Consider the following 15,961-nt stretch of genomic DNA (forward strand, 5'->3'; position numbering starts at 1 on the left):
ACGCTAAAGGATACTGTATATTATAAAACATGGTTCAAAGAAATTATCATTCTTATCTCTGCATTTTCGACGAGAATATAAAATAAATACATAACGCAACATTGAAAATTGTATTTTTATAATACAGTAATTGTACATTTTTCTATGCAAATAACTGATATGTTTTTTTTATTTCAAAATATTCTTGAATTGTGTCACATAATAAAACATAAACTATTTTAAAACATTTAACTTCGAACTTTTCTGTGGGATTCTGTTAATATTCTAACAGAAAACAAAAATACTGTTAATATTTAATATAAAAATTATAATAAATATTACTGTTCTACAAATTTACTTCATGCGCCATTTAGTATGTGTAATCACAAAATTAAGTGCACATATACTTATCACGTTTTGACAAAGGAAATACACAGAGTATTATTATTTTGTACAGTTTTACGTACATATATGATCGATTTAAGTGGTAAATTCATTTCTCATTCTTGCGTTAATACAAAGTAAATGAGAATTACTTGCATTATAGAAAGACATACACTTTTGCTAGAACAAACTTGTGTTCCTTACATTTCTAAATATATTATTAATATTATGTATTGTCAAAGAGTTTCTTTAAATGTTGTCAATTTATTTTGTTCGATGCAGATTACAACTTATTCCATAATGTGCTTTCCTCTTAATAATGTGATTTTAATTACATTATTTACGAGTTCATGGAGAAAAATGAGGTATTATACATAGTATGCAATTGACAGCCTGTTAACAGATATATTCCAAGAAGGAGATAGTGCAACTAGGTTTCCAGATGTTAATGTAAATTAATGTTACTTTTTAAAATTGTATCTGTTCTGTTGTTAGAGAGAAATATACTTTTTAAATACGGAGTATACAATTATTTAAAAGGTATTATATTTTTGTGTGAGTACATTCTATAAGCCTTGCATGCAAACTTAATGTTACTTTACTCGGGAAATGCATTCTGTCATTCTATTTGAAGTTATTTGCGTCGGTGCTAAACTTAGAAGTCAAGCAGTTTCTAGCAGGAGAATTTCCGAGGGACGAGAAATTCTGAACTTTCTAATAACTGAAAACGGATACGGGGAAAAACCTCGAAATGCTTATGAGAATCGGACAGTTCTACTATGCGGAGTGCAAATTCTTTCAAGTTAAGAGCTTAAATATTGAAGATTAAACAAATTTGATTATTTCAAAAGCTTAAGAATTTTTTTTTTGCTGGCATTTTAAATTCATTTTATTAAAACAATATCTCCAGAACAAGTAATTGTACTTACTTTGACAGAACTGATTTTTTAAAAAAGAAAAGTACAACAGTAGCATATCTATCTTAGCCTAGTCACTTTATGTTGCTTTCCTGTCTCTACCTTAATTTCGTTACGATACCTGAATGAACTGAATATCATTTAGAAAAATTGTTGATTTATACAAAGACACTGAATACATAAATACTTTATAATAGTGTGAAATAATTAATATGTCCTTATTTAATAGTTAGGATAAAGAGTTCATTTTACTGGAGATTATTTTTATATTGTACTTTCAATAAACCATTAATACGTGTTTGTCGTGTACGTTCGTCTTTGGGTGTAAATATACGTACTTTGGGTTTTATCACTCACGAAAGGTTGTGGTTGCGTTTATCTTACTCTTTCAATAATGATTACAGTATTTAACAAAATTAATTCTTCAATTTTAAAAAAAAATATTTACGTGTCTACGATAGGGTCTTATGCCATAAATAATTAATGTAAACACATATAAACATATGCATTGAAATTGTAATTTCTAGGAAGTGTAACACATGTTCAAATAAAGGGTTTTTAATTTGGAAATATCCAATTATTAAATTATTGTGTTGGTGGCGCTGAATCCCGTTTCAAAAACGAGTTTTTCTTGCTCCAATACAAACTGGCAAGATCTATATTATAAATAATACAGGCCTCCCCGATGGCGCAGTGGTAGGTAGCGTCGATCGATACCCGGTGGAGGCACATACCCGGATTCCACTTTAAACTGTAGGTCAAGTCCCAATTAGCCTTACTGTGGATAAAGTGGACTTAAAACACAAAATGAATCAATCAATCAATATAAATAATATTTATGTTGGTAAAATTTCCTTTATTATAGAATGTACTTTATTGTACCGATTTCTTGAAATCGGCAAAATGAACTTCAATTTCATGTTGAAATCATATTGTTTGAATTTTTTTAAACATATTTTACACTTAACATCAAACAATATATGCAGTAATTTTTGTATATTTACAAAAGTTTTTTTTTGGGGGGAGGCTGTCAACAAAGGGAATATATGGGATATTAGAGATAAAAGTATTAATGTTTTTAGGTGTCAAGAAGGAGAAGAACACACATTGCTGTTAGATCCAGGTACAAACACACATTGAGTGGTTCACAGAATAAGGTAACTATTACATTTAATGCTGCCACAAAATGATATTTCTACTTCTACTTTTAACACTCAGATATGTCTATTATTTGCATTGCTTTTCAATAAACTAATTCACCAATTATATTTTATCGACATTACAGTTCTTTCCAAGAAAATCTGACTTGACTGTTTTATAACTTACATCTCTTGAAAATAAATGGAGTTAAAATTAATCTTTAATCATGTGTGCATGACAATCGCTTCTTATTGCATAATAAACGAAACTTGTGTCACGCTAATAGTTCTATGTAGTACCAAAATTAATTTTTGTCAATATAAGTATGGAATACCTCTTCTATTCAACATCTCTTTTACAATTATTGATATAAATTCGTCAGTAATTACTGCTGTAAAGTGTGAGTAAACTGCTAAATATTATTTCCCTATGGACATTTTCTCAGGATTGTATGAATGCAGATAATTTATAATTCCAAAATTCCTAATTATGTCAAAATATCCGTGGACAAATTTTATATTGATTTTTTTCTTTATTTGCCAAGTACGAGTTTAGAGACCGTACTCTTAAATTAGAAATATCAAGTTACCTGGTGGATGTCAATGATATTGTCGATTCACTACTGGGATACTTTCTCTCAGTACCATTTCGTAATTCACATACCATGGAAACATTTATTTGTATTTTGTCCAGGATGGTGGATAAATTTATGAACGCACTTCAACGAAAAGAAATTGGACTCATTCGTTAAACGTGCTTGAATATTTTGATTCTTCATATGACGTTTTACATGAATTGTATCTATACGTTAGTGCTTGTTTTTGTTTGTCTACTTCAGAACATAACTTTGTGTAAAAAATACTTTTTAGAAAGTCCCTATGCTTAGCAAACGCAAAAAACTAGTAAGTTCGCAACTTACTTTCATCACCTGGAAACGAGTAATTGTGTTCTTGCGTGTTACAGATCTCAATAGGCTGTTTTGTATACTATACTTCAATATGTGCACATGTAACCTTTAATTTATAGGATACTCATATTACCATCTGAATTATTATATTTATGATAGCATAAAGTAACATTCAATGCTCCTTCTTGCAGTAAAATTCATGAAATTTTCTCACACAACTACTTAAACGTGAACCGAATATCTCAAGTATTATTTAGTACTTCCGACGTCTACATTTCGAATTCATGTTTGCCAGCATACTATGACGTAGATACATGGCACGTTATATAAACGTTTAATGTTTAATTATATTCCCCGTTGCGTTTCTCATTAATTTTTGATATAGACACAGAAACCGAAGTCCGCCGTCAACTTTTATTAGTTCCACCAACGCGGGCCGAGATCGATATTTACACTTGCCGCGAGAGCGTGGGTTTGCAAACAATATGAGATGCTGGTTTTAATTAACCACACTAGACCGCATCTGGCGTCGGGTCCCACGTGAGGAGCTGCAGGCTGGTGGATTTTGACAGCTCGGAGGTGCCGTAGGTGGGCTTCCCCCGGCGGTTCCTCAAAGTCCTCGTGTAGATCTTCAGCACTTTGCAGTTGCAGGTGACGCACAGGGCCACGATGATCCCCTGGAGGCCGTTGGACACGTTGAAGGCCACCCAGAAGAAATTCAGACCCGACAGCTTGGCGGCGCACCCGAAGGAGGTGACCGCCGCGATGAACAGGGTGACCTTCACGAAGAGGTAGAGCTGGAGGTACCTCTTCTTGCTCATCTTCTCCTTCACCCTCCTGTTCACCTGCATGCTCACCGTGTACCTGATGACGATGCCGCTCTTGATGAAGTAGACGACGTTGAACAGCAAGAGGAAGCAGACGGGAATCGTGAAGGCGTAGAGGAAGGCGTCTCTATCCAGGAACCAGCAGTTCATCTTCTTCAGCCCTTTGGTGTCGCCCAGGCTGCCCCTCTCGTGCAGCTGCAGCACAATGGCCCCCGCCAGCAGCACCAGGGGACTGCCCCACCCGAACAGGCTGTACTTCCAGAAGGAAGAGCTGATGCTCGGGTCGGCCGCCGGGATCAGGTTCACGTTTTCCCTGAAGGTGCAGTACATGTCGTAGGTCATCGCAGTCAGCCAGCAGAACACCGTGAGCCGGATGTAGTGGAGGGAGAAGCCCAGAGCCGTGCACAGCTCGGAGTCCTACAAAGACAAAAATGAAATAACGCTTTATTTAATAAATATAATCCACCCTTCAGATAGAGAAACTAGAATTATCAGAGATAGTACTTTAGGTAGGCAACGAATACAATACAATGCATACAGGGTGTCAGAAAAAGAACTCAAGTTATTTTATTACATTTATTACAATGTTAAAACTTTCATTATTTTTAGACTAACTTAACAGCCAAACAGTTACGTGAATATAAATCCACATTATGTCCTCAGTTAGTGCTATGAACAAGTTTTGGAGCTTCATTATATATATTCAATACAAATTACATGTAATACTGCACAACTTTGCAAGCTATCACCCTATTCCGTTTCAATTCTATTTATAACTGACATATTTTAAAATTATTCTTGTTATTTTCACTATTGGTTGCTTTCATATGCTGCAAATAAGTTTGGGGCAAGGAAATGCTAACTTCACTTGCGATTTTTTTATACTGTTATGGACACGGATATATCGCAATGTATCTTTATGTTTAATATCGTTTCTGGTGTATTATGTATGATATGTTATGCTGCCTAATGTGCATTTTCTCCTTTCCAGATAAACCTCAAATGCATATGAAGTTGAAACCTAACAAGAAAAGACAATCCACAAAAAAGCTTACACAAATTCGAATTCGACATCAATGTTATTTATTAGAAAGCAAAACGAGAAGCATTTATCTATCACTATACCTATTCGATATCAATAAACATTTAAGTATTAATGAATTTAGCTAACTTTAAAATATTTACATGATAAATAGACCCGGATATTGCAGATAATGCCGGGAAAGTCATGAAGTGAGTGATTTCAAGAGTTAAGAATGTCTCTGTTAACGATTGTCTAATTTACTTGAAATTACTTTCACGCATAAGCGAAATCTCCTTTGTGTAATGTGCATAAGAACAAACAGTTAATATATTCAAATAATGTACATACAAGTTATGAACTGTTGAAACTTATGGCCGCCATGTATTACCAAACTGAGTGGAGAGCATTATATTTATTGCTTTGATTTTTATTACAGTGCTCAAAAAAGTTTTGCATATTATGATTGCATGCAGTTTGAGTCGCGATATCCCCAAAAGGTATACAATGTTCATTATGTGAGCAATGCCCGAGATAGAAAATGATATAATTCCCCAAGTCAGTTTGATATTCAGCAGATAGAGGGCAGTAGTTTCCACATGATCCCTGAACATATTTGAAATCAGCCCGATGGGAGGCACTGTCCGTGTACTGAACTCCCATCTGTTGATCCCGAGCATGCCTGCGAGCAGTAGGTACACGGTATTGCACTGCCTTTCTTTTGTGTTTCGGATCCCACATTTTCAATCATGTGCATGTGGTGTGGTTCTGGTATAACTTTGTTTCTTCTGCATGGCTGCACAGTTTTATTTCTGTTTGTATGTCTCCTCTGTACTCTTAAATATGATTCCATGTATCTAGTACAATAAAATGATCACAAACCCTGAATATGCAAAACATTTTTTGAGCACTGTAGTATGAAGCAATACTTTTACATCTCGTTCTCTCATACGACCGATACTTCTAGTTGCACCGATTCAGAAAACAGTGTGCATTGTACAAATGCAAGAAAATTACATAAGATTAGATTGTCCTTCAAATCCTTAAAATAGAGACCGTGCCTATAGTGTAACTACAAGCAAAAGAACCTGCGCAGAACAACGTCTCTTGTGCACAGTACACGCGCGTGGAGGGAAGGGGTAGCGTAGAGCAGGCTTCACCTTAGGCCAAGCTGAAGAAATGGAGGGGAAGATGCGCGAAGGTTCTGTTGTATGCGCTCGCTGATCGCGGTGAATGAATGAAACTTGGTGGAACGTTTTCGCTAATTTACTGAACATTTTTATTTTTAATTAATTGTATAATGTCCCCAGCACTGAAATATTGTAATTCAAATGTTCTAGTAATTACAAATAGTAATAACTAATGTGATTATATTTTGTAAACATTCTTAATCTTAATAAAAATACGATAACTGCTGCTTCAATGTACTGACCATTAATCAGAAACTGTAAATTTTTTTGCAACAGAAATTTCGAACTACATAAAATGAACATGTTAAAGGCATCTCGAATTTTGATGACAATCCACAAACTAATAATAGGAAAGATGGCAGTAAAACCTCGCATCTCCTGACAGTCATGCATCATCCTCATTGCATTGTAATATTTTTAAAATTCGGGGGGAAAATTAATAGTCTTTAGGTATTTCTGCCCACTGTAAGAAAAAATAGTGTAGAACAGATATTCATATGTAGAAATTTTCAGCGATGCATGCAGGTTCGACCAGGACTCGAACACGGGTCTCTGGCATACCGTGCCACTGCTCTAACCACTGAGCTACCGAGCCGGCCTATCCTCGCCATCGCGAAAAATCAGGCGAGTCCAGGCCGGCTCGGTAGCTCAGTGGTTAGAGCAGTGGCACGGTATGCCAGAGACCCGTGTTCGAGTCTTGGTCGAACCTGCATTTTTCGCTTAAAATTTCTACGTAGTACATCTCCTGTGTGTGCCTAATCTACAAGATATTAATATGTATGTTTATCGCATTGTCAATTTGCAGACATAAATAGCCAACCTGCTGGAAGTCAATCTAGTAAACGTTATTTAAAATATCAAAAATGTCTTATGGTCTCAAGGTGGGAAAGTTTAATATTACCTCAAAATTTTTGCAATTAAGGCACCATTTTCTTGAAGGCGTGGTGAGGGAATAGGCTACTCCACCCAGATATTTTCAGGGCTCAACAATTTAAAATTAATTTAAAATTTTCTCCAATTTGAGATAAAGTGGCCTCTTTATATTTTATATTGATTTGGAGATAAACAGATGATCACTCCATAGCCCAATATTAATATTTACTGGCACTTATAGTTTCGCGATATTTGTAGCAAAATGAGTACATTTATCCAAATTTATCGCTAGAAAGACGTGAAAGTTTTACTTTTTGGGTAATCTGAAAGTCATACAGAAAAATTAACTTCAATTTCTAGTTTCACAGGTCACAATCAGTAAAAACAGTTACAAAAACGCAAAGTTGTTGCAGAGCAGCAGAATGTGAGATATGGCCGGATACTATAAGTTATTTAAATCGATTTCTTTAATGGAAATGGGTTGCAGTAAATATACTTCAAATGTATACTTTGTTACTATTCTTATTTTGTGAGTACAATTCGAATTTACTACCTTTAGATACAGAAATGGTATACACTGCCTTCTTTCCATGAAAGTTATCTTCAATTCTGCTTGTACATCGAAACCAACACTCTCAGTGATACGCCATTGCTCTTTCGGATGACAGTGATAATATAAGGGCAATGGAAAAAAGTGGGGGTAGCAGGGAAGGTTCAGTCACACAAAATACATAAATTTTGAAATTCGATCACTAAACCTCTCTATGGCCGTTTGTCGACTTACTATCACACCGCAATACGGGGCTCCGGCTACCTGGTTGGAATGTTAGTTATTGGATAAATAATTTAACTAATAATGATACACACACAAACGCACGCACGCACCCCTCCATATATATATACATAACATGTCAATCAAGTTGTGTCCGCTCCATGCCCTGTTCGTTCCATGAACTGTCCGCTAACAGGAGAGCTCCTTAGAGGGTAGAAACGTTACTTGTAAAGTGTTTTTTTTTATTTGAATAAATCTGCCTTGGTCAGCATATTTAATGTTTTTAATATGGAAACAAGGCTTTATTATAGTACATATTAAGTTCTTTACTTCTGTTTGTTGCTTTGCATTATTATGAACATTAAAATTAGTAAAACATTAAAAAGGACTTGTACCTGACAAAATCATTTTGGGACATATTTTCTGGTTGCTTTGTATCGGTGGAAGTCTCACGATGTCACAACAGAAATGTCAGATTTCAAATCCATGCATAGCCATTGGTGTTTTACATGGTGTGTGTTCGTTCATAAATTTCAGCTAATCATCCTCATGGACACGATTACCCTGAATAAGCAGAAAATCTGCATAGATACATACAAGGTAGAAGGAAAAGCCGCTTTCGTCTCATCATGCCAATATTTCGATTTTCCTCCCAGGTGAACCTCTAATGAAAGGCTTATTTTTGAAGAACTTGTTAAGCCCTTGCAAAAGATATCTGATTATTACGGTAGTTGCGGACTCGTCTTCTAAATTAATTTTGCTCTCCTTCCGTCCTGAGACGCATTTTCCACGCGGGTGGTTCCTGAGAGCGCATCCTTTAATTGCCTTAACAAGTCAATAACTGAGAATTTAAGCATCTTATCAATTTTATCTTCGGAACCATAGAGCGCATAATTTTCTTCCGTTGCCTATTCATTTAGTTTCGTTTCCCATGGAAATGAAAATGTAACGCTGGAGTTTCAATCTGCAGTCTCCAGAGAATACAATCATCTCCCTATTCTTTCAGGTCTTGTTTTCAGAGTATTGAAATTCCATATCAATTGAAAAATTGATTATGTGATCAAAATAAAATGTATATTGATTAGCTTTAGCACGAGGAGAAATACCTGTAACTATCCACAATGTAGAGAGAGTAACACCCATGGGCGTATTTAGGGGGGGTTCAGCGGGTCCAAACCTCCCATTATGGTTCAGTAATGTTACCAGAATACTTGTACTATCCGCTTGCTCATAAAAATTACTTCGGACTTGTTATATTCTCATAAATTGTAGACATATAGGAAGGGATACGGATGGGAAGGAAATTACGTAATTCCACACACCAGATGGGACTGCAGACTAAATGTCTGCAATTTCCTGATAGTTTCGGAATTTCTGTGATAACAAACATGCATTTGGACGGTCAAAAAGGTTATAATTTTTCTCTCTCTAGTCTTTATAAAGGAATTTGTTTTTTAAAAGAGCAGTGCAAGAAAACTTGGGAAACACCGTAACATTCTCAAGTTTTTTGACACAAGATGAACAGAAAAGTATCAATACTAAGTAGTGTGACTTGTGGTAACCTGTGGGGAGTTTCAAACATCTCCACTTGTTCTAACAAAATTGTTTTCATGCAGTGCAAGATTATGTTTGGAACCTCAAAAGGTGGACCGTTCAGTACTGTGAACATGACAGTTTCTAATATATTTCCACATGGCCATATCTTCGTTCCTATGTGCAGTAGATGCATGAGACCAACGGCGTTGTGTTTCTCTGCGTGTGCTCTTTTATATTATGCATGTTATTGTATATCGTTCCATTAAAAAAAATATTTTTCGACCCACCCCATACCTCCGATTTACGAGCTCCATTTGATATTATTGTTTCCCGCAAACCTCACATCGCTACAGTTTCTGGTTTCTTCGCTATTTCAGGTGGTACTTTTAGGTGCCTCGCGCGGTATATATATATATATATATATATATATATATATAAGGTACCGGGCAATAACGCCTATAGAGGTAATAACTCCAGGTGGCTATATCTCGAAAAGTTGAAAGTGAATTCGATATATGGCATATGCAGTGTGTGCGTTACTAACAAGTAAGTCACGTGATTCCTTTGTTCTGAAGTCGCGCCGTTCTTCCCAGTGTGAGTTAGCTGTTTGTGGTGAAAGCGGTTATTCGGAGACGCTGATGTAAAATTGAGAAGGTAAGTTCTTAGTGTGCAGAAGTTTTTTGCTCACGTTACAGGTTCGCGCTCTGTATTATTTTTGTACGTGAGTCGTTATGTTTTCCAAACATACTACTAACTAATTCTCTTTGTTTTGAGGAAGAAGCAAAATGCATTCCGAAAAAGGAACTTGCGTATTATGAATAATAGCGCCAACTTCAATTTGGGGTAACAACGCCAACTTTGCTATTGTGTTTATTGTTAATATGAGATATTCATTTCGTTCAATTTTCTATTTCATTTAATTTTGTTTTCTCACTTAAAGTTATAGATTTCAAGAGATAAAAAATGTATCAGTACTGTAGAAAATAAATAAACGTGGAAAATAGAATCTGTTTTGTGTATTATATACATTTCCATTTACTATATGTTTATGTTAATATAATATATTATACGTTGCATGTTATGGCATCTTCTAACTAGTTGTAGAATGAATAATGCTTGAAGTGCGTATAAAGTGAGTAATTACCATTTATCTAATTTATTAGGACATTCTTATAGTATGGCGTTATTACCCGGCTATGTGGGAAATAACGCCAAAATGTACCTTCTTAGAAAAATGCTCTCAGAAAATTTACTATTTGAATTAAAGATACCATCATTTTTTTGTTGCTAGAGAAAAAATGCATCTATTGCCTTATCCAGTTTTTACATTGCCAGATGGTTTTATAATGCCAGGAAAAATCAACGAAGCTTAGCATGGCGTTATTCCTCCAGTTACCTTATATATAAAAAAAACACCTAGGAGAGAGTTCTGAGAATTTGAATGAAATGTAATCCAAAGCAGAGAAACTACTTAGAGACTAAGCTGAAGTAACAGAAAGACCTAGAACATCCAACCTTCAAATCTGAGGGAACAATGCACCAGCTGAGAGCACCTACACCTTTCTTTGTCCATTTTTGGACCATTTTGTAGTAGAATTGAACTCACGTTTCTATGAACACAGTAAACACATTGCAAAATTGCAACAACTTATTCCAATAATGTTAAATAGCTTCATTCATTGGACAGTGTGTCAAAATATTGAATGGCCTGGTTGATAGATTGGATATTGATAGCCTGATGATGCCTGCTATACGTCCCGGAATTTTCGCGACAATCCCAGAATAATATCATTTGTCCTGCTGTCCAAAATAGTTTCTTCGGTATGCACTAATGTCCTGGAATCGGGTGGAAAAGAAGAAATGATTAAGACTATAATTTCCTCAACTTTATTTATATTTAAATGCGTAATATTAAAATGCTCATTTACTAAACAATCTAACTGTACATTGAACTGCTCCCTCTCGATAATACAAATCTGCTAGCAGCACTGAATTTCAGTTGAAAATCTCTTCCAGTGCGTAGTAAGTTGTTTACTGTAAACAGTCAGTGCTTGGGCGCCCACACTGCTCAGTCCGCAGTTTCCAAATAATGTTTCGACATTGTAAGATAGCAGCTTAGTTCATTATGGCACCGAAAAGGAATTGCAAGATTAATTAAATACTTCGAAGTAGATTTCTGTTTCTTTTTAAGAAGTGTAAAGAATATGATAACTTCGTCGGGTACAGCACTTCAGCCCACCCGCTCCCAAAAAAGCTTCCGGTCACCAGTGTCCTGGATTTTCACTTATGAAATATAGCAACCCTTATCATACCAAAAGTCGAATTCCCCCTTAAGTGAACTAACTATATATATGCCCATGGTAACACCTATGGTATTTATCTTGATGTAATACTGTATAACACGATCGTGCTCTGTTTTACAAGGATTGTTACAAGTTGTATATTGATTAGGAAACGGATTTTAAGGTGCAAAATTATTGTCTGAAAGGTTCTGAAAATGTTTTCAAAAAGGTGCAAAAAAGGTTCTGATAAAATGCCTTTATTCAGGTCTAAACCAGGTACATTAACATTCTTTATTCAACACTGTACCAAATGACAGAAGTAGTAATAATTACATAAAATAACAAGTATTTAGGAAGTAAAGGTGGCATTTACTGCGTTCCAACCAACTTGTTATACTGGATTACGATCAAAATTTCTATGTTTTCGAATGTAAGTCGCTGACGCTTTGAGCTCAGGAGATCCTTATATGTTGGGAAACTCCGCTCAAGATGAACTGAAACCAATGGATCATATCTTGTAAGCACACGGAAAGGGAGTTCAGGCGAAGTTGCAAAGATTTCCACATCGGGATTGTTTCTGAAATTGAATCCAAGTGTGGCTTTGGCAAATAGGACTATAGTATTTTATGTAGCTGCTCAAGAAGAGTGAAAATCATTTATTTTTCTGTCCAATTTTTTAACAACATGAAAGAAAAGGAAGAAAAAAGATGATGAAGCATCAAAGAGGGGGTAAAAAGGGGATAAATATGAAAATCTCACGAAAAGGTGCAAAAACGATGCAACAAAGTGTGTTCATTTTACTTGATTTCATGTCCTAATATGCATATCTCAAAGGATCGGTATGAAAACAGCTTTATTTTTTGAAAGGTGCTGCAACTTAAAATCCTTTTCCTAATGATCATTTTATAAACATTATCATACAGGGTGGGCCCAAACAAAACTAAGCCCAAGCGTTATAACATCTTTGTTTTGGGTATAGTTTAATTTGGGTCATCCAATACATCTTGTTTTATGTTAACTATCAAGTTAAATAATCTCGAAACTCTTTCTGGCGCTCGTCTTGTAAAAATAGAGTAGATTTTCATAGTAATTTTAAATTTCTGTATTTTCTGAATCTTGCATTTATTTTGAACTTCAAAAATAACGATATATCCTTAGTAAAAAATGGCAACATTTGTGAACTGAACATTATCTAAATGATATTTTTCATGATTCGAAAAACAGGGACCTATTCACTGGAATTCCTCTTTCGATAAAAGGGTGGTAAAGAGAAGCCTTTAGGCGCAACGGTATTATGTGAAACCTGATTACCATGCAGTGTGTCGCTGCATACAAAAATTTAAAAAGCTTTGTCACCGGGAAACTGAGGATGACACAATCATTCCAGCTACATATTTGTGATTCTGTGTGAAAAGATCTATTAGAAAGGGCTTATTTCTTCCTTTGTCAAAATTCATGTTGACCAGCGACTTATAACACTACAGTTTCATTCCTCGATCTTGTTACATAGCAAACCATTCTCGAGGAATTTATATGCGTCGTGTAGCATTGGTGATTACTAGGCAACGGATTTATATGTAAGTACATATTTTTGTATGGAGCTAAATTCTGTTATATTTTGTATTTTCTTGGTGCATCATGGCATGTAGACTCGAAAAATATGCTATTATTTTCTATATTTGTGCATAAATTAGCTTTTGGATAATATATTAAAAATTTTAGTTATTTTTACATAGTATTTATAGATTCCAGAACATTTTTCAACATACACTACATATTCGCGCAATAACTAGATGTTCCCGTGTGACAGAAACACTTGGGTGAATTTCTTGCGAATAACTGACAAAGTCCGAAGCGACGTTAAACAAACGAAAGTTTTCCATTTTTATACCCTCCAATTGCGTTAGTTATAAGCAGGGACGGCTCTACAGGGGGTCTATGGGGGGCTGACTTACTTCACTTAATTCCTCTTCCTCCATCGGGAGCATAGGGCTTCAGCGAAACCCCTCCATTTGGCTCTGTGACGTGCCAACTGCTTGACCTCTCTTCATGTTTTTCCTTTCTCGGCTGCTTCTTCTTCTACTGTTCTCTCCCATGTCTTCTTCGGGCGTCATAATTTCCTGGTTCCTTGGGGGTTCCAGTCTAAGGCTGCTTTCTCTATTGCTCCAGTTGGTTTTCGTAAGGTGTGTCCTAACCAACTCCATTTTCTTCTTTTTATTTGAGTTGCAATTGGCTGTTGTTTAGTTTCTCTCCATAGTTCTTCATTTCATATTATTTCTGGCAATTTTACATTGAGGATACGCCTGAGAGAGCGATTAATAAAGGTTTGTACCCTTTTCGTTTTAGCTTGTGTGGTTTTCTACAAGGGGGGCTGAAGCCCCCCAAACATGTCTCAGCTCCCCCATAACCCCCCCCCTAGATTTTTGTAGTACGGTAGACGCATTTTGACCGAAAACTTAAATTTACTTTGTCTATTATGAAACTTTCATTGGGGCAAGTAAATGTACAATGTTCAAGTATATTTTCAAGTTCGGATAGGTCGCTTTATTACGATGAGTTCTAAAATCAAGGAGGGAGAAGCTGCAGATATGTCTGGATAACAGTGGCCACTAAGCCACTGATTTATTTATTTATTTATTTATTGCGTCTTGTTTATCATGGCGAAGTTAAGGCTTTGTAGCCTTTTCTACCACTTAACCATGTTTACAACAACATTTAAACCATTACATAGAAAGGTAAATATTAAAATATAAAAAGAGAAATATAAAATTACAAAGAAAAAAATTACAGAACAATTGCCCAATCATGAGTCGTAAATAAAAGCATTCATATCTGTGAAATGATTGTGGTGATTCTGGAGTTGGCAACTTGATTTCTTGAGAGTTGGCAACCTGATTTCCTATGAGTTGGCAACCTGATTTCCTATGAGTTGGCAACCTGATTTCTTATGAGTTGGCAACCTGATTTCTTATGAGTTGGTAAACTTATTTCTATTCGTGGCCTAGGACCACGTGACATAGTAAGATAGCCCAGATCTTGGAGTCAGTATACGCCACTGATATACAGCTAAATGTGTACAATTATTAGCCTCTGAAATTGTATCGCTATATTTTGGAATAAGTCTAACAGGTGTGAAAATATTGTTTTTCTTAAGTAGGACGATGTTCAACATCTAAAGAAGCGTTAAGTTTATTTTCTGTTTGTTAGTTCCTCATTCGATTTGATTTGATTTTGATTTGATTTAGTTTATTTTACTTCGCGTTTTGTGCCTCTTGGCTAATTTACGAAGATGGGGATGAGTGATGAAATTATGAAATTGATTAATGGACATTCATAAACAACCAAGCCCGACCGGGATTCGAACCCGGGACCCTTGGCGTCGCAGCGCGATGTGCTAACCACTCGGCCACAGGGTCGGGCAGTTCTTCATTCGAATACCGACAGTTGCATGAATGTTAGTGATGTTCTCTCATTGTATCTGATCCTACTCGTATATATCCTTATCGCTGCGAATTTTCGAGAGGAAGAAGTACGATGTTAACGGAATCAGAGAGTACGTACACAAACTACCCAATTCTTAAATGTTAGGAATTGGAAATAATAAAATTAGCCTCCCAGTCCCGATAGTCTAGCGATAAAACTGCTGTTTTAATATATCAAGGGACCTCGGGTTCGATCCCGGTGTATGTAACATTTCATTAAGTGCTTCGGATTACACTAGAAGCCGTAGCTCTCGTCCAGATTAGCCTCTGTGCATATAGTGAACCTTAATACAAATCCACTCACTAATCATTGGAATATGGTGCGAAAATTGCTTGGGCAATTTTATTGCTCGCAGTCCTTGTCCTAAACGTTAATTAATTACCATTTGAGAGGTTAGCAAATAATATCTGCAGTACAGTCACAGTGACCAAATTTGATTCCGTGCAGTAGAATCAATATTTGAAGCACATCTGATGAAATTCTGATAAGTATTTATGCATAACGTATTCTGAAATAAAATTATAATCTTCAGCAGTAATTTTCTCTAATCAAAATGCTCAGTTCAAGAGTTGCAACTATATTCATTGATTTATGTTGTCTCCTAGTTAAGGTGAATTTTGTAGTGAAAATGATTTTTTCCCCCTTGAGAG

At 35.7% G+C, this 15,961-nt stretch overlaps 1 protein-coding gene across 1 annotated transcript in view; it reads right to left on the reverse strand.

The window, feature by feature from the left end:
• Nucleotides 1–237: 237 nt before the first annotated feature.
• The window catches only part of LOC145978664 (putative adhesion G protein-coupled receptor E4P), a 569,694-nt gene continuing 553,970 nt past the window's right edge, over nt 238–15,961 (reverse strand). Inside the window, exon 3 of the mRNA XM_083111429.1 lies at nt 238–4,571. Within this exon, the coding sequence (XP_082967555.1) occupies nt 3,840–4,571 (732 nt within the window). The 3' untranslated portion in view covers nt 238–3,839. The remainder of the gene's footprint in view (nt 4,572–15,961) is intronic.

Source organism: Lepisma saccharinum, chromosome 25, assembly GCF_977018435.1.
Source record: "Lepisma saccharinum chromosome 25, izLepSacc3.1, whole genome shotgun sequence".
NCBI classification, from domain to species: Eukaryota; Metazoa; Arthropoda; class Insecta; order Zygentoma; family Lepismatidae; genus Lepisma; species Lepisma saccharinum.